Here is a 22,327-nt window from a genome sequence, read left to right on the forward strand (position 1 = left end):
GATGCCAGAAAGCCACGTGTACCAGTGCCCCAGAGGTCCTCCGGTAGGAGGCAGGTGAGCGGCAGCCTCTGCTCATCCTTACCTTGGAAGCCGGGCGGACACACGATGAGAGCTTGCTGGAAGGGGTCGGGCCGGGCGCAGATCTGGGCTGTTCCTGTCTGCAGGGGCATGCTCCGCTGGGCCACTGCGGCCATCGATGCCGCTGAGGGCTGGTAGAGTGCAGATTGGTAGTTTAGTATGGAGACCTCGGGATTGGCTAAGGGAAGAGTGGCGCTGGTGGAGGTGGGAGCCTAAAGGAGTGATGGGGATTAAACACAAATAAACAAAAATAAAAAATGAGGGAGGTGGTATGTTGGGAGCCACGAGTCTAAAGCAAATAAATGAACTCAAAAGAAGAACGAACGAATAAAAAAACCAAGAGCGAAAAAGCAAAAACAGAGGGGAGTGGAGACACAGCTGAAGTCTCAAGGAAGAGCAGGCCCCTGCAGCCACAACAGACAGAATCACCCTCGGGGCTTACACTCAGGCCAGTTCCTAACATGTGTGGGGCCTGGACGACGGGCACACGGAAGCTTGCCTCACACAGGTCTAAAAACTGCAGAGTTAAAGATCGGGCCGGAAACTATTTATGCGCTGCCCTTCTACTCTGACAAATACACTTCACAACTACCTGGAAGGCCAGGTTTGAGTTTAGGACCCTTGGATTCCTTGGGTTCTGCACTGGAACATGGTGATGGGGCGGGGAATGGGGCGGGAAAGGAGGTGAGAGCTGACCTCTTGCCTTCCTTCTCTTCCTGCCCCAGCTCCGTCCCACAGCTTGGGGGCTTTGGGTGCACATATGTGGACCCGCCGGCCCACATGTCCAAGCTCCGTTCACACTCCCCTTCTCTTGGGCCTGGTGGTGCAGTCCGTACTCGGGAGGATGAAGCCAGGAGGTGGCCTCTGCAGGCACAGGGGCCCAGGTACCCAGAGTTTGGCACGGAAGCACACACACACAGAGGAAGGCTTAGGTAGGCCTTGGAAGGGGGCCCTCCTGCTCAGGTCTAAGGGGAGTACTGTTTACAGATACCCTCAGACGGCTGCAGAGCACATGACTGCAAATTAACACGCCACAGAACCAGCCAGCCACGGGGTGGGACTCACTGAGCGTGGGGTTCCTAGTTTGAGTTTGGGGCATTCTTATGCTGGTGTTTAGCTATGAAGGCTGGAAGCCAGACAGGAGAGATGCCGGTGGGTCAGGAGAATTTAAATGGAGAAGAGTTAAATATAAACTCTGAAATTATGTCCTCTTCTCCTGTCCCTTTTGGAAAGAAACATCATTTGAGAATGAACTTCCGTGGGAAGCAAGGAAACTCAGTTCTGAATTGGGAATTCTCTGGCTTTGCCCCATCCTAGCCTTCTTCACACTGATCCTACAGCAAGATAGGGAGAGGAGGTCACCCGTGTCTTCGAATTCAACATTGTTTACAAGTTTTGCCACTAGAGGTTCCGTGGACTGGAGGATAAGGAGGCAAGAGCCACAAGGGTATCTTGGACACGTGCAGAAACAGAATTTTAAGAAGGGTACGTATACATGTCAAATTTGATAAAAAGAATAAAATCTCATTTTTCATGTTTTTTTTTAATACTTGGAATTTATGTTGAATTTTTGTGCAAAGCAAATTAATTTGTTTGAAAGTAATCATTACATTAGGTAGCAGACATTTTTGGATTTTAAGATACATATTGTCACAATAAGTGGCTGCTTTGGGCCTCCAGGTAGTGTGACTGGGAATGCACGTGTGACGTGTGTGTGCGAGCGTCTGTGTTTTGTTACTGATGACATGCCTTGTGTTTCCTCTGTTCTCTCTGCGGCCCCACCTGCCCTGGAGGCTCCTCCCCATACACATTTCCCACTGTACCCTGGGCTTCCCTCCCTGGGGACCAATGTCCTCCAGGTTCCCACTCGGGTACTTGACTACTCCACTTCCTGTGGTTGCCTCCTTCAAATTGTCCCTGGGACCTGACTCTTCAGTCACTACTTCTTTAGCTGAGGATCTCCCACACTTTCCTCCTTCCAATTCTTCTTAGGGGCTGAGGCTAGAACATTCTTTCGAAAAGACTACTTTGTGCATGTCACCACCTGTGCCCCCTAATCTCCGATGACTGTCTAATGAACACTGTATGTGCACTTTGGTCTGGCACTCCTTTCCCTTGGTTTGGCCAGCCTTCCCTGCCAAACTGATCTCCCTCTGCCCTCTGCGCTCACGGCACCAGCCAGAGTCTACTCACTGCTGGCGAGCATGCTGGCATGGCAGCGCAGGCCCTGCTGACTCCCACAAACCCTTTGGCCCACAGCATTCTCTCCAAGCCTCAGAGCTTCAAGGTCTCGCCTGGGTCCCCTGTGCTCCACACTGAAACCTTCCCTGACCCCATCAATTTAAATGAACTTCTCTGTTATATTAACCTCTGGAGGCGCCTGGATGGCTCAACAGGTTAAGCGTCAGACTCTTGGATTTGGCTCAGGTCGTGATCTCGGGGTCGTGAGATGAAGCCCCGCGTTGGGCCCTATCCTCAGCATGGAGTCTGCTTGTCTCTCTCTCTATGCTCCTTCCTCAAATAAACAAAATCTTAAAAAAACAAAACAAAGCAAACCCCCTTCTGCCTGCTGATGTAATGGGGTTCTGGTGATGAAGGAAAACCACGGTGGCGTTTTGTCAAGGAGCTCCTACGTCTGCCTGTGGGCACCTTAGCCTGAGCATGGGCCAGCCACTGGGAGGCACCGTTTGTCTCTTTGGACTCCAGATCTTAGCACTGGCTCTCCCCCCTAAGGAGAGTCTTAAGAATACCAGTGGCCCCCAGGGGTGGCAGATTCTAGGTGGCCTCTCCTGGATACAGGCAGGGGGAGAGAGGGCAGGGAAGAAGAGCTCAGCCTCAGCAACTCAGTCTGCTGTAGGACCGACCTAGAGACCAGGGAGTTGGGGGAGGGGAGAAGGAAATGGCGGGGGGCACTGGTAGCTGATGTCAGTGCCCCTTCAGGGCCAGGAGGGGCCCTGTCAGAAGAGAGTGGTGGGCGTTATTTCAAGATTAGAACACAGACACTGCTTTCCTCTGGAGCGGTGTGCACACGCGCACGCACACGCACACACACACACACACACACACACACACACAGGAGTGTTGTGACCACTGCAGATTTGATAGTAAGGCTGAAAAAGAGTCTAGGGGCAGTCAGTTCTTTGGGGGAAGTGGGAAGACTGGAATTTGGGAATAAGAAATAAAAGTCCCTTAGATATCAGAGGCCACCTGGACTAGGATTTGGAGATTACTCACTCTGTAAATACTTCCTGGGTATCATTCCTATTTTAAATAACACGTGAGGTGTGGGGTTCCGCTAATTTTTTGCAAAAAGTTGGAAACGTGTGAGAAGAAAACCTTACTTTCCTGGTCCCTTCTGGTTGTAGCTGCTGAGATTCTGGTCACAGACCGATGAACTGATTTTCCCTGTGACTTAGAGAAAGGACAGGTTTTATCTGTCCTGAGAGGAGATCATGTGGACCCAGCAGTGTGGGGCCAAGGGGGAGCGGTCTGCACTGCATGATCGCCAGCATCCCTTCCAGTGCTCGAATTCTTTACCAGGCAGATGTCAGACATAAAAGCATTAGAGCAGGAGGCTTTACGTTATTCCCGCATCAGGATGGGGGAAACACTAAGAGGTACCATCCTAGAGAAAGCATCCCGAGAGAGTCCTTTTTGGACCTTTCCATGGGACCAGCAGTCCATTCAGAGTACCTGGGTCTCTCAAAAGAAAGAAGCTTGAAAGCAAACACTGGCTTAGATAGTTAAATACGACAGCAGAGGAATTTTGTGTATGACATTGTCTCCTGTATATGATATTAGAAGAATCTGATCCCCTGACTAGGTTTGGGAGGAAAACACAATTCTTGATGCTCACTGTCAGCCCTGCCCGCCTTCCCCTTTGCTCCCCATTCACCTGGTTGTGGACAGTGTTCAGCTGGTTGTTGAAGGTCATGGTCAGGTTGGTGGATGTGCTGGGAGCCACATGCGTGATGAAAGGGGTTTTGCTCTGGTTCACCGTGTCATACATATTGACCCGACGCTTGCAAATCTCCATGTTCTGGAAACATGACTTGACGCTGTTCATGCAGAAGGCACAGGCATGAGGGAAAGAGAAGAAGGTAACGTGGGGTAAAGGGGAGAAAACGGACAGAAAGGGAGAGAAACGTTAATGGTAAGAAAAGACAATCGGGGAAACTTAACTTTAGGTCTACATTTCCTGGATTTCCCATGCCAAGTCTGCATTTGCAAGAGTCACCTTTATTCAGATGAATTGCCCCCACTGCCTTATGCCCCCTGTCCCCCACCCAGGAAGGGTAAAGTTTCACCATAGCACAAGAGACGTGACGGCTCTCACTGTATCTTCCTCATCTCCCTGATCTGCTGAACCAACCTCACTGCTCATTCTCCGCTTTCAGGGTGGTTTTTCTGACTCTGGAACATGAAACTGCAGCTTCTGACCCGCCTGGTCTTACTGAAGACAACTCTTTGCGCTTCTGGGGCACTGGCGCCATCTAGGGGACGGCCAGGGAACCAGCCAACCCAGTACCTCGTCCCTGTGGCCACTCTTTGTCCTCACTGGAATTGCACGTGTAACGGAAACAATACTACTATTAATAATTAATAATCGTGGTTAACATTGATTGAGAACTGTGGCAGGTGTCTGCAAGCACTCAGTCCTACAACCACCACAAGAGGGAGAGAGGACTGTTGCCCCTGCCTTACGAGTAAGGATGAAGTTTTAGAGAGGACAGACAGGTCACTGCCAAGGTGAAGAGCTAATTACTAGCAGTCTTCATGAGTGCATTATACATCCTCTTTAACCTCCCGATTCGTCCTTTTGCTTTTCTCATTCCTGCCCAGTTACATGAAATTAAAATTCTCTCCCTCTTTTCCTTCCTCCATTGCATCTGTGAATCAAAATAAAACCCTAGTTAGGAAAGTAAAGTATAAAAATGTTGCTGACACCAGCATGAAGGAAAAGGAAAGCCACAGTGGCCTCAACCACTGAGTTCCTGAAAATTGACCATAAAGCATCCTTCAGAGTTTATACATTGTCTCTCATTCACTTCTGTCTTCTCACTAAATTTACTTTTCCTCAAATACTAATCTTTAGGATAGTGAAACAGCATTTAAATTTCAATTTTAAATATTTATTTTAATTATAAATAATGTAATAACTGAATAGAAATAAAATATTAATTTTCTACTACTTTAAGATTACAAATGTATACTATGGGTATGCTGGATTTTGGGCCAGCTGGGTTTGTGGGCTGTCCCCAAACATCGTTTCCATGAAAGGGTGCTCAGAGAATCCTTTCTTTCTGAGTTAATGACTACTTAGAACGGCCGCACAATGCACACGAAATAAACACTTCCTGACTGATGACCCTGGAGAGAAAGAAAAACCTATTCTATGGTAACTAAGAGCTAAAAATACTACTAATAATGCTGGTAATGCCAACATGCTTTGAGCATCTACTCAGTACCAGGCAAACTGCTAAGTGCTTTCACATGGAAGCTGAAAGAATAAAATGATGGGTTTTGTATTCTTTTTGGAACGTATCTAAAGCATTATTATGTGGTTTTGTGGCAATTCAACCCAAAGCTTTTAGATGATGAATTTTCTAACTGGAGTGGTCTGAGTTTTGAGTTTCACGGAGATAGGCAATCGCTTGCGCTTCAGGTTAATTCTGTGAGAATGGTTTTTAAGGATTTTGTGCACTAGCACCTGGTATGGAGAAATGGGTGGGGTCCCTTTCACCTGTTAATCTAGATGCTGGGGCAGCTCTGGCCCAGCCCCAGGGGTTGGGGGGGGTGTCTTCAGCAGTGTGGGCTGCAGTTTCTTCTCACCCTGTAGTTCTCACGGTCTTCCCAGCCAGTTCTAGGGAGCCTGAGGGGTTAGGCCTACTCTCAGGTAAGCTTAGGTGTGCTCAAAGACCTGTCTTTCCTTCTGGGGCCCATTTTCTGAATTCTGAATTGCCAGGGATCCTCTTGGACCGACACCAAATTCTGAACCTGAAGCTGATGCTCAAGGTCTCCAAGCTTGGTTTTCACCAAGAACAACGAAGCACTGTACTGCTGCTTCCTTCACAGGACCCAGAGACGGGCAGGGCCCTGAGGTCATTCAACCACGCCCCTGACTTTCTGTGTGTGACTGTCTCATGGACTGTGCAGATGGCTGACTGGAGCCTTAGAGAGCACTCCTCTCCATCTCCTGCCATGCTGCTTCACAATGGTATCACTTCGCCCCTGAATATAAAAAGACTGATCTCACGGGAGCCCGATCCAGGAAATCACCGAATGTGCCTTTCTTCTGTTGTACAGACTGACTCCTTGACTTTCTCCTACCACCCCAGAAACAGGACATTTTCCGGAATGAGAGTTTGCGAGGGAAGGGTCTGAGTTCCTTCTCTGTCCGGGAGACGGGTGGTTTCACAGAGAGCAAACATTGCTTGTTGCAATGGGATCTGACTTACTCAGCATCAACTGATAAGGACCGGCACTGAAATTAGAGGAGGTAATGAGGGTGCCACCCACTCATTTCTTGCAGCTCGGAGAGGGTCAAGTCCAGCCCTAAGACGCAGCAGGATAAGTCATGGCAGGGCCAGCCAGGATATGCAGATGTCTCTTATCCTCAGCCTCTTTGTGCATTCCTATGTCCTCCTAACCCAAACTAAACTCTCGCGCTCTCCTGAGCAAACTGTTTCTCCACGCAGACATCCAGGGATGGGACTATTTATTCTTTCACATCCCCAGTACCTAGAGCTTGAGAGGCTGAAGTGCTAGCCCTCATTACCCTCTGTTATGGGCTGAATGGTGCCCCCAATCCCTACGTTGTGAGTACTTCAGAATGGGACTGCATTTGATAGGATCTTTATTTTTTACTTTTTATTATTATTTTTTAAAATAATATTTATTTTGTTATATTAGTCACCATACAGTACATTGATGATAGGATCTTTAAAGAGGTAAAGTGAGGCCCTCAGGGTGAGCCCTCATCCAGTTCCCTATGAGGAGGAGGAAATCAGGACACAGATGTGTACAGAAGGACCACGTGAGGACAGAGGGAGGAGATGGCCATTGACGAACCAGGTGCAGTAGCCTTAATCAAAACCAATGGTTCCAAACACTTTGACCTTGGTGTTTGGTCTCGGTCTGCTAGAATTGTAAGAAAATAAACTTCTGCTGTTTAAGCCAGTCAGGCCCTCAGTGTGCTTTGTTACTACAGCCTCTGCAAACAAACACTCCTCTCATCCTGCCACCGCCTCTCCTCGTTGGTCACTGAGGCCTGTGCCCCCTCAGTCCTCCACGGTGCCCCACGCCCTGCCTAACGGGGGAGGCTTAAGACGTCAGGTGCTCCGGCTTCTCGGCTACTTCTCATCCCGGGGGCCTGTTGTCAGTGCTAGCCACCCACTCCCGGCCAACCGCAACTGCCCCATGTCCCCACACTGCAAACCCGAGCATCGCATCTCCCAGCTGCACCCCTGCCCCTCTGGCTCTTCCGGCTGTTACTAAAATCACCAGTCTTGGAGGAGATCAGCCCACTCAGCCCCTCTGGCCCCTCCATCTTCGCTTCCTTTCCCTTTCACAGCTAGGCCTCCCACAGCCATCATTTTGGATTCCCACCGTCCTATATCTGTCAGTCTGTCTTTTCCTCTTAGCAGCCTGGCGAAGCTCCAACCCGGATGACCCCAACTCCCTATCTGTTCTCTCCAGGCCCTCACCTGGGGGTCTGGTTACCCTCTCCACTCTGCGTGGCCGACCTCCATGCTCCGCAGTTGCCCCACAGGGCTCTGGTGACTTTGCTCCGCCACCTCCCGCCCCAACTACCCAGGCTTTCCTGTGCTTCTTCAGCCACCAACTGCCTGGCTCTCAACAAAGGAAGACAGGAGCTGCCTGAAGAACATCCTGGACTTCCCTCATCCAGCCAGCGTGCCTGCTGACACCCATGCACCCCCCTTCTGGTGACAATGGCCTTGCGATCCTGGCCCCTCCCGGCATCTCAGGGAACGTCTGCATCCTTCTCTTTAATCCCTCGCTCACCACAGACACTTCCTGCCAGCATCTTGAACTGTCCAGTCTCTTCATATCAGAAGAACCCCACTGGGCCCCTCTAGTTACTCCTACTTCTCCCTCCCCTCCCCTCAGTCCTGTAACCTGCTAAACCGGCTGCTCTTTCCCCGCAAACAGCCCTCGGGCCACCTACAAGTTACCAACCTTGACAGGCACTTGGTCTCCCAGCTCCTCTGACTTGATGGAGCAGAGCAGGCAGTGTTTGTTAAACGCAACTCTAACCAGCCACCCCTTACTTAGAAGTCCCTCCAGGACTTCCACTGCTCTTGGGATGAAGACCCAAATGTTTAAGACGGGGCCCCTGCCCGGCTCATCCCGAGGCCTCTTCTCCTTCTGGAACCCCTGCCCCCGTGCTGCCCATGCAGGGAGTTCCCACGCGGGCAGTGCCCTTCCTGCCCTTGCTGGCCTTGTCCCTGGTTCCTTGTTGCTTGTCCTTCGGCGGTCATTCCTCGGGGGCTGCCCTGCCCTGCCCCGACGGCAGCCTACTTTCCCTGATAACAGCCGGCTTTTTTGGGGATCACCTGTTTGGTGTCTTTCTCACCTACAGGCTAGAAGCCCCAGTGGGCGGGGTGCCCCGTCTGCTCTGCCCCACTTTGTACCCGCACATGGCACAGCACACAGCCCGCTGAACGGATGAATGACCGAATGACCAACCCGAATCCCGACCAGACTGAGGCCACTCCAGAATGGTTCTGGGAGTGAACTCTGGCACTGAAAGTGGCTTTGCTTCACAGATGCTGCCATTCTGAGCACTCCCTTTATGCACAGGTCCCAGGGGCCGGTTCTTCCTGCCTTGCGCTCTCCCGTGCGCCACCATTCCCTCCTTTCTGGTGTAAAGCAAAGTATGGCTGCGGGCCGCCCAATCTGGCTGCCACCTGTTTTCACAAATAACGTTTGACTGAAACGCAGCCTCACTCACTGGCTCCCGTATGGTCTACGGCTACTTTCAGCTCTAACGACAGAGCTGTGCGGTTGCGACAGACTACTATATGGCCGCAAAGCCTAAAATATTTACTGTCTGAGACTTTAAAGAAAACGTTTGCTGCTCCCTGGTAAAAAGCCTCGAGCAAGACACCTACTGTGTGCTGTGGGGAAAATCGAGCAGGTGTGTCATGGTGACAAAGGGGTGGTTCAGGGTTTCAATCGGAGTGATTCTCTTGTCGGCATCTATGGTCAGCATCTTCTTTAACAGGTCGATGAACTCCCGCCGGTCTGCCTTCTCCACCAACATGTCGCTCCCTTCCAAATCTGTTGTCATGTTCACCTGGAGGGAAATGGGGATAGGTTACCAAAACCCCACGGTGCCCCCCTTGCCCCCTGGTCGCCCTTATTCTCTGCCCGGAACTCCAGCCCCATCTCTCAGTCACCCTATCCCAGTCCCGCCATGGGCTGTCACTGCACAGAGGCTGTGGCTGCTCCCTCTTCAGGGAAGGCAGAGGGAGGCCAGGCGCGGGGAAGGGCACGGGCCGCTGCTGGTTCTCGAAAATACGCAGAAGTGACAGGATGTGCACTGCTCCAGCTTCCATCAGTTAAGTTGAAATGTAACTCACACGTCATTGAAAATAATCACAAGATGGAAAGACTTCTGGACACTGGTTGCATAACAATGTGGATGATACTACTGAATTAGATACTTCAAAATGGTTTAAAAAGGTCAGTTTTACACTATGCATATCTTACCACAATTGAAAAAACAGTAACTATAAGCAAGTTGCAAAAAATGAAATGCAAAAAGGGGTATTTATTTAACCTGCCGAGGCCGATGTGACCTCTTCCTCCGTCTGTAGTGTTTGTGTCCTCTGGCAGTGCCCTGAGTTAGGGCTGGAATTAATTTAGGCACCCTGTTCACGGGGCTTACCTCTGGCCAAGATGAGCAGGATATCTGAACACAGGATTTTTCCTCCAAGAGCAAGCCTAGGACAGCTTTTGAAAGACTTGTTTTGTGGTGCTATTATTTTCCAAGGCATGCTCTGGAAAGCAATTTCAGTTTTCTCAGGCAATCTAAGCTTCTAATCAACCGACAAGTATCCTTTACTCAGAATCATGATTTTTGGTTACACTCACCTTCAGTAAGAAGTGTGGTGAGTGTTTATTGGTCTACAGCTTTACTTCTCATTGCTTTTAAGAAAAACTCTCTTTGGGTTGTCCTGATTTTAGGCTAGTCTTTTCACTAAAAATAGGTAAAGTTCTAGAATTTTCTCTGGGCACAAAGGTGAGAGCTTGTGGTCCCTCCAGTGAGCTGAGAGAGACTGACTGAAGTGGGTTGAGTTGTGTGGCAGCAAAAGATGTGTTTAAGTCCTAATCCTCGGTACCTGTGATGTGACCTTATATGGAAACAGGGTCTTTGCAGATGTCAATCAAGTTGAAAGGAGGTCATACTGGAAAAGGGAGGGTTCCAAACCAATGACTGGTGTCTTTATAAGAGAAAGAGAGGGAGGTATGGGTGCACAGACAAGAGGAAACCCAGAATAAAGGCAGCATGAAGAAGGATGAAGAGGTCAGGGTAATGCAGCTACACATCGGGGATTACAGAGGATTGCCAGGGGCCAGCAGACACGAGGACTGGGGCACGGGACATGCCTCAGTTTCTTTCTAGAGCCTTTAGAGGGGGCATGGCCCTGGTGGTACTTGAATGTCAAACTTCTAGCCTCTTGAACTGTTGAGAGAATAAATGTCTGCTGTCTTAAGCCACCCAGTTTGTAGTACCCTGTTACAGCAGCTTGAGGGAATTAATACACTGAATCATGGGCATGAGACTCAAATGTGCTAATGAGCTTGAATTCTTCTCATGAAAACATCACTAAGATTGGCCAGTAATTTTTTTTTCTTTTTTTACAAATGGGAACCAATAAACTGAAGCTATTTTTAAAAAGAGCTGGTAAGGTTTTGAAAATGTTCCGCTAACCCAATAATATTCTTACTAAGAGTGGCATATCACTGTTGAAGGTCAAGGTCAAGGTCAACCACTGCCGTTGAGTAATGTGAATTTCTACCCGCCATCTTACATTGCGCAGAAGTCTTGCTGTGCATGGTTTGTAAAGGGCTAACATTGCATACTCACCCATGGGGCTTACCTGGGCCATGTCATCTAAACAGTTGAAAATGTACTTTCTTGCTTCTTTCGACTTAATCCCCGTCTCTGCTTCATGGTCATCTGGTGTCTGGTCAAAAGAGGCAAAAGCTGATTGATTGGTCATATCAAGTCTTTCCTCGTCACTGTGACTCCAACCCTGGAACTTCTGCTTCTCATGGAGGGTCTTTCTCCCCATCTTTCAAAGGACACTTTGATTCTTCTTAAAGTGACCTGCTCACTTAATTACTTTCTTCATCCTCCACACTAACTCATCTCTCCTTCCTTCCCACAAACACCCGTCGGGGCCTACTCTGAATCAGACCCAGAGAGTTCCAACAAGAATATGCCACATCCCTGAGAACCCTTCATTCTCCCCTGAGCTTAAGGGATAAGGTGAGATTCCACATGTGGAAAAGCAGAGGCCCTTTTGTACATGGTTCTATAAATTTAAATTTTATTTCTCGAACTCTCACCCAGAGGCTCTCACTGTTCTAAAGCAACTGAGCGCATTCAACATCCTTCGTAACCATCCTAGGTAGGACAGTGACCGACCCATGTTCTAGAGGGAGGAAGAAGAATGAAAAGCTTAAGGAGTCTGCCAAGGCTGCATGGCCAGGAGGCGGCAGCTGGCCCCAGAGTCTGCCTGGGGCTGGGCCATGCACATATGGTGCCTGCACCGGCCTTCGTCTAGGAAGCTGCTCTTTCCAATTACTAGGGGTTTCTGGACTTTTCCATGGATCGCAGGTAATTGATCCTCAAAATCTCACTCAGGGAGGCCACACCTGGAGCTGCTAGGCTCCAGGCTCTGACCCCCCGAACAGCTGCACACGGAGGGCTGAGGCTCCCCACTAAGACAGAAGCAAACCCTGCTGCTGGTTGGCCTCACTCTCCTCCACCCCGGAACTCTTTTTCACTGGACCTGACCTTGAGCTGCTCACTCTCACAGTTGCCAAATGACAGCCCTCTCATCAACAGCCTCAGACTGCTTGCTGAGCTCTCAAATCTTTCTTCTAGATCTGCAACTACTGGCCACACTTCATCATTAAATCGTATTAGAATTTGGCTGTGGTTTCTGTTAAAAAAAAAAAAACCCAAAAAACCAAAAAACCAACAAACAAAAAAACCCCCACCTACTCTCTTACAAAAAAAGAAACACCTAAAATGAACATAAAACATACTTAAAAGACTTGCATTTATTTTCTCCTTCCCAGGAAAATACATTAATTTTAATTACAAGGCACAGATCAAAGTGAAAGCAAAATATGTTTCCGTTAAAGTAAAACCACCCAAGAGTTTACGGTGTGCAGTGGTGCGCTTTACCACCTGCCGGCTGCGACAAACAGACCCCTCCCTAGAGCCTTAGGATGCCATGCTGCGGAGGCTGTTCCCTCTGCCTGGAAGACCCTCTTCATCCCTTCGGGCCCAGCTCAAATGCTCCTCCCTGACCCTCTGCCACAGGCAGGATTCAAGGCTCCCTCCTCTTGGCCCCACACTCTGTTCCTACTAGGGACAGGGCACCTGTGACAGTGGGGGTGGGGTGGAGTGGGGTGGGGGGGCTTGGGCTTGCCACATGCGTCCAGAGTCCCTTTGGACTGGGAGCTCCTTGAGGGTAGGGGGTGGTTCATTTCCATCTCCAGCACAAACCCAACAAGTCATCATGGTTTACTGGGATTATATCCCAGGAGTTTAGCCACCAAAACCTGGGATCTGAGCTTCGCAGGCAGCAGGCCAAACAAAGCAGTGCTTTTGAACTTCTGACTTCATCCATCCCATATATCAACAATGGTCGCCCCCTCTCCCGTGCTGCTGACTGAATCAAAGCGAAATCCAGGATCCACGTGCCGACGGCAAAAGCTCCCCACTAAGTGGACGGTGCCTTTCTTCTCTGAGTGTTGGGCACTGGGGAGGAGAGGAGGGGACGCTCTTCCTACCTTCAGCCTCCACAAAGGATACGGTGAGTCTGTGTCACGGTTGAAAAACCTCGTTGTCTTTGTCCCTGCACTTAATAAATATTCAGCTGGCAAACCCTGTGTTTGTGAAATATACCGAATCTGCAAGAAAAGATGAGAATGAGGTCAGGGCGTTTCCTGTCACCGTACATACGGTGTACTCATGGCTCTAGTGCCTTTGAGAAAAGTGACGATTTTCTAGAGAAAGAAAGAAGTAATAGAAGAAAAGGGGGCAAGAAAGAGGAATAAAGAAAGAAAAGCACTACTACGGAAAGCAAGGTTTGGGAGACAAGGAAACACCCTAAACCCCATCCATGTATCACGTTACAAAGGAAGTGCCTCTTGTGAACGCCTGAGCTACCTGGACCCACCTGATCATACTCGGAAGCCCCTGGATAGAGCGGCCAGCCCAGGAACAGCTCCGCGATGACACAGCCCAGGGACCACATATCAATTGCCTCACAAAATGGTAAACCAAGGATGATCTCAGGGGCCCTGAAAAGGAAGAATGGGAGAAATCATTAGCAATTTGGAAGTGTGAGCAGCTATTTCTATATGAACTCTACATAAAATCCTATTTTTCAAACCCGGGGTACCATGCCTGCCCCCCTCTAAAGAACCTGTGGTTCTTGTACTGCGTGGCAGTGATCCCTCCATTCTTGGGCTTGGTGCTCCCCGTAAGCAGGGAGTATGGTCAGATGGCCGGCTGAGATGAAGGGCAGGTCTAGAACAGACCTACAGGGAGCCACATCCATTGACTTCATTACCATTATACTCCAACCAGATGAGCCGGTAACCACTTTAGAGAGACTCCGGAGTTATCTTTTGTAACCAAAAACTCAGGAAACCAATCTTTAGAGAATACCTGGTTTTTTCACAAAGGAATTCTTAAGTATAGGTGTTCTACTTTCAGTAATATAGTTAGTTGCCTCTACGCAGAATAAGGGGATTAAATCCAAAATCCATTAATGCCAATGATCCGTCTTCCTTAGGAGTCTGAACCACACTTTTGTAAGGAAACACTATTTTTTTTTTTTTACTATCAGCTTCTAAAAAGTCAGGCTGCTAAAAAGTCCTCCAATATTATAATTATAGAACCCTGTTCATGAATCCGCAGTCTGGGTACCAGTCAGAACTCCATTATAAACCCGTTCCTGACTATAGGATTATGTCCCTTCACGTGATAGACAAGGTTACGTGCTGGAGCTTCCAAAGGAAACCACCTAAATTCAAAGGGAAATTTTCACACGTAGTTAGTGATGAAAACCAAGGAGATCACAGAGTGCATTTTCTTTCTAAGAATGTGTCATGATTAAGTAGGGGTACATTTTGGAGAAAACCAGGTTCAAAGTATGAGAGATGAACACAGCTTTAAAAAATGTGGATCAAGGCTCTCTGCTGATAATGAAATGCATCAGCCCAGCTTCTGTTTTCTCTGTAAATTTCCCACTTGATTAAGCAATGCCAGAAGACGCCACTCTTCTACTCTTTCAGGAGCCTGGAGTGGGAGCAGTGGGAGCTGGGGCGACGGCTCCGTCTGGGTTATCTTCACCCAGCTAGCATGGGAGAACAGAGCAAGAGCGTGGTCAAAACACCTCCACTTGTCTCGGTGCTTCGAGCTGAATTTTCCCCACTTAAAAAGCACCAACCTACCTTGCTCTTTTAAATTTGCTCTCATGGCTAATCTTTTGTCTCCAGATCATAGCATTGAAAAAAACCAACAAAAATCAACATGTTTTGTTACAAAGCCTTGATTTTTCAGAAGTAAAGAGGAGTTTCCTCACTTCCTCAGAGCTGGAGATTTAGCACCGCTGCCAGGTGCTTCTAGAGTGCCAGTCTTCAGTCTGGGCTCAAAACATTCTTTTGCCAGAGTTCAAGGCTGGGTGGGTCTTCCCAGGCTTGGTCAAGGCAGGGTGGTCTTCCCAGGCTTGGTCAAGGCGGGGTGGGTCTTTCCAGGATTGGCCAGGGTGGGATGGGTCTTCCCAGGCTTGGTCAAGGAGGGGTGGTCTTCCCAGGATTGGCCAGGGCGGGATGGGTCTTCCCAGGCTTAGTCAGGGAGGGGTGGTCTTCCCAGGCTTGGTCAAGGAGGGGTGGTCTTCCCAGGCGTGGTCAAGGTGGGGGGGTCTTCCCAGGCTTGGTCAAGATGGGGTGGGTCTTCCCAGGCTTGGTATGAAGGAGTTACTGTGTGTGTGTGTGGGGGGGTGCAGGCTGCCACTGATCCTACTTAATGGGTCTTCTCCGTCCCCTCACTGCTGGCATCTTCAGCTGCCAGGGTTCTGTCGGCATGTCACCGTCTTGTGGGTCTTTGTGTCCTCCAATCCCGGTTGCTGACAGCTTATGTGAACGTGGAAGGATGCTCTTCCCTCTGGCACTGGTACACTGGGGAGGTCTGTGGTTGCTTTAGGATACATCCCTGCCAGACTGCCCTGTGTCATGGGGCCTTTAGTCCCATAACTGGCCGAGGTCACTGTGTCCAGGGTTGCCCCCGCACCCCAGAGCTTCCAGAGTCCCCTGGAAGTCACCTGCCAGTCATCTCAGCTACGATGGCGGACGGTGTAAATGGATCAGATGACTGCAGGTTGCCTCTAGCAATGCAATCTGTCTTAATCCATGTGTCAGAACCCGTCTTCCTCTCTGTCCTCTCTATTCTAGAGTGTTGGTGTGTCTGCCTGCCTCCTCTGACACGTAGACTCAGGCCTCTTCCACGGGGGACGAGCGCCTGTCCTGGTTCCTGTGAAGCTCCCCTCTGGCGGGCTGCTGCTGCGGGATCAAGCGTCTCCGCACCTCTGTCTCCCTACTCCTGTGACCTGGGCTTTTGCCCCTCATTGTCTGCAGGTCGGGGCTTGGGAACACACTGGGCTGCTCTCATGGCGGCATCTCTGGACTTGACCACGGGGCTGACCTTCCTAACAGATTAATCACCTGGTTCTCATGCCCCGAAGCAGGCCGTGTGGAACCTCTGGAAACCCATTTCCCAGGTTCTGTTCCCTGAGGATGTGCAAGGCCGAATCCCACACATAAGACTGCTGCAAAGGGCACTTCAGTGATGTTCTCTGGCAAGACACACCAGACGAGGCTTTTGTCAACTGATGTTACCTGAACAGGGTCTGTGAAGACCGCTCAGTCCCTTCTCTACTAGAAAAGGAAGCGGCAGCCATTCATGATACCAGGACATGTACAGTGGAACATGATTCTTGCTGGGACGGCGACGAACGAACACTCAAGCGTCAGGTTGCGGGACAAAAGAAATAGCAGGTACAGTCCTGTCCTCGAGGAGCTGGGATGGCAACACTAGCCCACGTGACAAGGAAGGCTGAACACTACTGGTGTGCAACACCGGCACACAGACGCGAAAACAGAGCTAATTCAAGCGTACAAACACGCTCCGGATTCTTCCACTTCAAAAAATAAAATAGAACACAAGAACAAAGCAAACCAAACCCGAAACCAAACCCTTCCTCTATCCCTTCACGTCCCCGCAGCTGTCGCCCCATTCCTCCGCCCCTGACCCCCCAAATCTCCAGGGCAGTCTCCTGTAGCTCCTCTGTTTTGCCCCCCATCCTCTCACCCTTCTCCAGCTGGACTTCCATGCTTTGCTCCACTCAAGGGCATGGTCCAGACCAGCACGGCCCTGCTGTCATGTCACATCCACTGGTCAACTTCTCAGCTGTGTGACCCGAGAGGCGCACGTCTTTCCCACGGGTGACCGTCCCATCCCGTTTCCACCCTGAATCACGTGGTCAGGGTTTTCACGACATCACACGCTCCCGCATCTGTCCTGCCTCTCCGTTTCTTTTGCTGGCTTGTCCTCCTCTAGCTACCTGCTACGCGAGGGCGAAGCCCGAGGACCCCTCGTCTTCTCTCTTTGCACCCTTGTTCTAGGTAACGGTTATGGGCTGAATTGTGCCAAGTGCCAAAACAGACAGGTTGGAGCCCTAATTCCCAACATCTCAGAATGCGACACTATTTGGGGGTGGGGCTGCTGCAGACGTAGTTTGTGAAGATTATGTCACGCTGGAGTAGGGGGAGCCCTGAAGCCAACAGGACGAGTGTCCTTTTAAGAGGGATATTGGGACACAGACGCAGAGGGAAGATGGCCACGTGGGGATGGAGGTGATGGGGCCTGGGCCACCAGGAGCTGGAGGAGGCCTGGAAGGATCCTCCCCAGATGGCTTCAGAAGGAGTGTGTCCCTGCTGACACCTCGATTTTTGACTTCTAGCCTCCAGGCCCATGAGAGAGTAAACAGCTACTGTTCTAAGTCCTGCACGTTCTGTGGGGATTGTTTCCAGCACCCTAGGAAGCCGATGGCAGTCGTTTCCACTGCCGCAGGTCTAGACTCCACTCACACTTCCAAATGTCCATCTCCATGCTGGACCCTTCTCAGCTCCAGATTTAGGTCCTGACGGCCCAGCACGTCCCTGGGAATGACTCACAGTCGCCTCAAACTTAGTCTGTTTACAAGGGAACTCTTCTTGGCCTCCCTTCCCCAACACGTCCCTCCCTCCCTCTGTTCCTCCCTCTGAACAGACTCACGGCCCCTCCTGCCCGCTGCTCATGCTGGAAACCCGGGATGCTCTCTGGTTCCCTTCTCTCCCTTCGTCCTCACCACCAATCCATCCATGTGGCCGCTGGCAAGGATCTCCGACTGGCCCCTGATTCTCCACGTCCGCTGCCACCGCGCTGGCCCTGGCCACCTGGAGCCCCCTCTCAGGTCATTCCTTTGGCCTTTCCTTCCTCCAGGTGGCTCTCTGCACAGCTGCCGGAGCAGACGGGCCACCTCTCCCTTCGCTCTCAGGCCTGTAGAGGCCCCTGCTGCACTCGGATTGAAACCTAAATCCCTCCAAGGCCCATGGGACCTCGGCGATCAGAACCCTGCCCTGCTCTCCACTGTCCTTTCAGTTTCAATTTCTAGAGGACCCCAGCTCTTTCTGGACCTAGAGCCTCCGTGCAACCTTGTGCTTCTGCCTCGAATGCTCCCTTCGCTGGAGCTCAGATGGCTGCCTCCTTCTCATCCTTCAAACCTCAGCTTAATTGTCACTGCCACAGACAGGCCTCCCTTGACACCAGTTAGTCTCCATCTCCAGTGCCATAAATGTCACTTTACAGCACTTCCCCAATAACCTGCTTACTGTGTCTCCCCCTGCTCCGTCCATGGGGCAGCACACTGCCTGGCATTTAGTAGCCACTCAATCAATAAGGATTTGGTGATTGAATAAACCTTTATTAAATATAAGGAAGTGCTAAAATATGTGATTCAGGCGGAAAGTTCTAAGGTAGCACAGACAAAGAGGAGAGCAGGAGGGGTAAATCTTCGTGAGGGAGCGGAAACTGGGCACGAACCCCGGGAGTGGGGGCCCGGAGGACACAGACCGGTACGCGGCTCACCAACCGATTCCAGCAAAAAGGCCAGCGAGAGTGGCAGGGTTTGCAGGGCCTCCAGGGTGCTGAGGGGGCTGACAAGGCCTCACGGTTTAGGTCTCCAGAGCCCATCTCTTCTTAACTCTCTTGAAGCCAGTGCCGCCCTCAGCTCCCAGGGAGACCAGCGACCTTGTGCGTCTTCAGTCTGGGCCTCCACCCTCCCTAACCCCCTACTGGCCTCTTGCCTTTGCTTTCAATCTTTTCCAATCGACCCCCAAACTCTCCCTCATTCCTTTTCCGGCATACACGATATCCTGATCACGTCTCTGCAACAGCCTGGCCCCTCCCCGCCTCCCTCCTCCTCAAACACAGGCCGCCCACCTTCTCCGTGCTGGCCATGCCAGGAGATGAATACACGAACACCGATAACCCGCTTGGTCCAGGAGACGTGAACTGAGCACCAACTGTTCTGAGCACATGCTCGCATACCTGCCCCCTGTGAAGCCTTCTGGGGGGCAGGGTCTGTGTCTCACGCGCTCCTTAAATGCCTGCTCAACACCTAGGCTGGCAGCCCTTAGGTGAGGAAGGTGCTTTTCTACCTGGCTCTCAGTAATCCTCAGGGGGACGAAGACCATTCTGCTGTGACCCTGCACCTGCCCTGTTCCCCGTGCTGCTGGTCCATCAGGCTCTGAGCCCCTGGAAGTTCAAAGGGAGGCCTAAAATCAGTTTCTTTTTGCTCAGGGCACCTGAGGCCTGTCTGGCGGTTGCTGAGGCTCATGGACTCCTGGACGAAGTGAAGACCATTCTCACCAACCATTAGTCTGAGCGAGACGTTGGCTCAAGCTCCACTCAAGCATTCGCTCACTCGAATGTCCAAACCGCCATTTCCTAAGTGTCCGCTGTGTGTTGTGCACTGTGCTGAAGATAGAAAAATAAATAAACCAGACCCCATGGCCCCTCCAGGAGTTCACCGTAGCTGCAGGCGAGAGCGTGCCAACAGCTAACGTACAATGTGCCAAGTGCGTGCCCAGTGCATGAAGGGGGAGTGACTAGGGGGTGGAGAGGCAAAGCAGGGAGGGCTTCCTGGGAGAAGTCTGAGCTGAGTCTCGGTAAGAGGACAAGCGGGGGTGGCCTCCAGGGCACAGGGCAGGGTGAGTGCGTGCCCCACCCCCACCCTGTCCCCATGTCACCGCTGTGTCTGCAGCACTAGCACAATGCCTGGGCACGAGGTGCTCCCTACATATTTGCAGAAGGAATCTTTCTGTTTCAACCCCACACGCTTAGCGGGTACCAGTTTCCCCGGAAGCTGGCACCATCTCTTTGGCAACATGCCCTATGACAAGAGGCCCACTACTTGGCCTTTCTGTTTCAAAGTTTACATACTTAAGAACAAAAAGAAAACATTCTGGTTTCTTCCATGGGGGCTGTTTCTGTTCTCAGTTCCGTTCCACAGCAGGTAGGACTGCTGGCTTAGGAAACGGGCCTTTCCCATTGGGCTCCAAATCACCCAGGTTCTGTTAATGACTCATTCTTCATTTGCCACCCCACGGAATCATCTTACACAGTCTCCTCATTGCTATTTTGGGACATCAAAAATACTTTAAACATACGTGAAGTGCCAGACAAAATTTGCACCTAAGAAAGAGAGAGATTGTTCCTTTCCAACATTCCCGCAGCAAGACACAGAAAATTCTGTTTTTCTATAGAAAGAGAATAAACAACTGTCATTTTCGATACATCAATTATTGAAGCTTTGATATTTCGCTCCACTAGCTTTCCTAACAGCACACTGAGCGGATAGGGTATTCCCAGAGCACGTCCAGACCACGTGACCCTGCCAGGAGTGACCCCCCCCCCCAACAGAGGTGTGGAGACCACACAAGCTGAGTGGGAACGACACATGCTCGTAGGCGGAATCTGGGGCTGGCAGGGTCTAGCTGTGTGCCTCAACTTCCTGATGCTGGTATGAGGCTGAAATTAAACAAGGCATTGTAGCACTCACCTAGCAGAGTGCCTGGCAGAGGGCAGGTAATCAAAACATATTAAATCACTTATCTGAAACGTGTCTGTGTCATAGTAGTCAAATGAAGAGCATCCCTTCTCCTCATATTTAAAGCCCACTTTCTTCCTTATAAGTGGAAACATTAGGAAAACTGCTTAAATATATTAAAGCGTACACATTAAACACTTCTGTTTCATTTATTTCTATAAAAGGTACAAAAATGAATATAATCAACAGCCAAATACCTACCACCTAACTTCAGAAAGAGAACTGTCTAGCCACAAGCCCACGCTTCCCCCCTTGGCATGGGGAAACACTGTCCTAAGTCTGCATCCCCATTCACGGTGCAATCTCTTGCTCAAGTGGGCGACCAGAGTCGATGTCGCGATCATTTTCACTGCGTCTAGTAAAACAAGTGCAAGGTTCACGGCCACTCCCGACTTGGGCAATAAATCTGCAACACTAATCAGAGAGCCCAGGAAGAACTGTGCATTTCTGGAAAAATGTTACTCAATTTCTCTGAGTTTTTATTTCACCATCTATAAAATGTGATTATTAATCTCTCTTTTTTTCCTCTCGTGTCTCTACAGCAGTGTATGAAGATAAATGATGGTCGGCAGAATTATAAAGCAGTTTGAACTCCTTGGAAGCAAGACACTCTATTAGTCCATGGTATTTCATAATCACTGATATTATAAGGTGTACTTGAATTGAACTGCAGTGAAAAAGCCCGTTCCCACAAATATATGTAGATTGAAAGTAACCTCAGTATGGCTGGGGCAGAAGCAATCAAAATGTAAAATTGTATTTCAGATGGGTTGTTCAATCTTATGTTTCCACTGCAAATATAAGGGGACTCGGAAATGCTGACATGAGCTCTGAGCCACTATTTGTGCTGGTGACCCGGGGTGGGAGATAAGGGGTCACATCAAAGAAACACAGGACCCGAGAAACAGCAGAAATTGGAGGACTGGAAGGAGGCTATTTTAGAGAAATTGAACTGCAAAGCTCGAGGGATCTGCTCAGAAGACAGCCGCAGGGTGAGTGCAGGGGAGCACATCAGGGCGGCCAGATGGAGAGAGAATCCATCCTCTGGTCACCAGTGGGCTGCTAGGAAAATGGCGAGCAGCATCCTTAACAGATGACTTCGTACCATGTCTGGGGGACCCAGGAAGGTCCAGTGGAGATCTAACTAGTGATCTAACTGGTGAATCCAAAGCCAACCTGGGCTTTGATTTTGAGAAAGATATAGCTTCCTTGGTGAGCAGGACATGTGAGAGAAAAATAGCTTTGTCTTTGACTGGGGTGCTGGGTAGATGAGAAGGACAAAGGGACCGAGGGATGGAGGTTCAGGGACGAGCCACAGGGTGAGGCTGACCAGGAGCCCACTTGTTGCATTGGCCTGCACTCAGCCAGTGATGGCCCCACCAAACACTGTGGACTGTAAGAGTTCTAGACACACTCCACAGAAGGAGGTTCGCCCTGTAATAAGCTCAGGATGGCACTGTGGATGGAGGCCTGCCGCAGGGAGCAAGGCTCTGACTCTCAAAGGAGAGACAGGAAAGACGCCCCACTCATGCCTGTGGGCGGTTCCAGCTCAATGATACGCATGCAGCAAAATCACTGCACGGATGTTCTAGAAGTTCTACCTCGGGCAACACTGCTGGTGTCCGTAACACTGTGTGCTGATGAGGAGCATTTCAAGACCCTCGCAGTGATTCTGTTCTAACTGAATGTCTCCAGCTATCATCAAGAGAAATGCTCAAGACATTAGAACAATTCATCACGTCCATATGGAAGGTTGACTATAA

At 50.2% G+C, this 22,327-nt stretch overlaps 1 protein-coding gene across 3 annotated transcripts in view; it reads right to left on the reverse strand.

Moving 5' to 3' along the window:
* HIPK2 (homeodomain interacting protein kinase 2) overlaps nt 1-22,327 on the reverse strand; it is a 184,148-nt gene that overhangs the window by 45,872 nt on the left and 115,949 nt on the right. For 2 of the 3 annotated variants that reach the window (XM_026512011.4, XM_026512029.4), the window contains exons 3-8: nt 13,527-13,650; nt 13,138-13,257; nt 11,208-11,294; nt 9,213-9,397; nt 3,974-4,136; nt 83-290 (exon numbers count right to left, since the gene is read on the reverse strand). In XM_026512011.4, coding sequence (XP_026367796.1) covers nt 83-290; nt 3,974-4,136; nt 9,213-9,397; nt 11,208-11,294; nt 13,138-13,257; nt 13,527-13,650 — 887 coding nt within the window. The remainder of the gene's footprint in view (nt 1-82; nt 291-3,973; nt 4,137-9,212; nt 9,398-11,207; nt 11,295-13,137; nt 13,258-13,526; nt 13,651-22,327) is intronic. The other variant, XM_026512021.4, reaches the window with a different exon arrangement.

The sequence above is a fragment of the Ursus arctos genome, unplaced genomic scaffold (assembly GCF_023065955.2).
Source record: "Ursus arctos isolate Adak ecotype North America unplaced genomic scaffold, UrsArc2.0 scaffold_3, whole genome shotgun sequence".
Lineage (NCBI taxonomy): Eukaryota > Metazoa > Chordata > Mammalia > Carnivora > Ursidae > Ursus > Ursus arctos.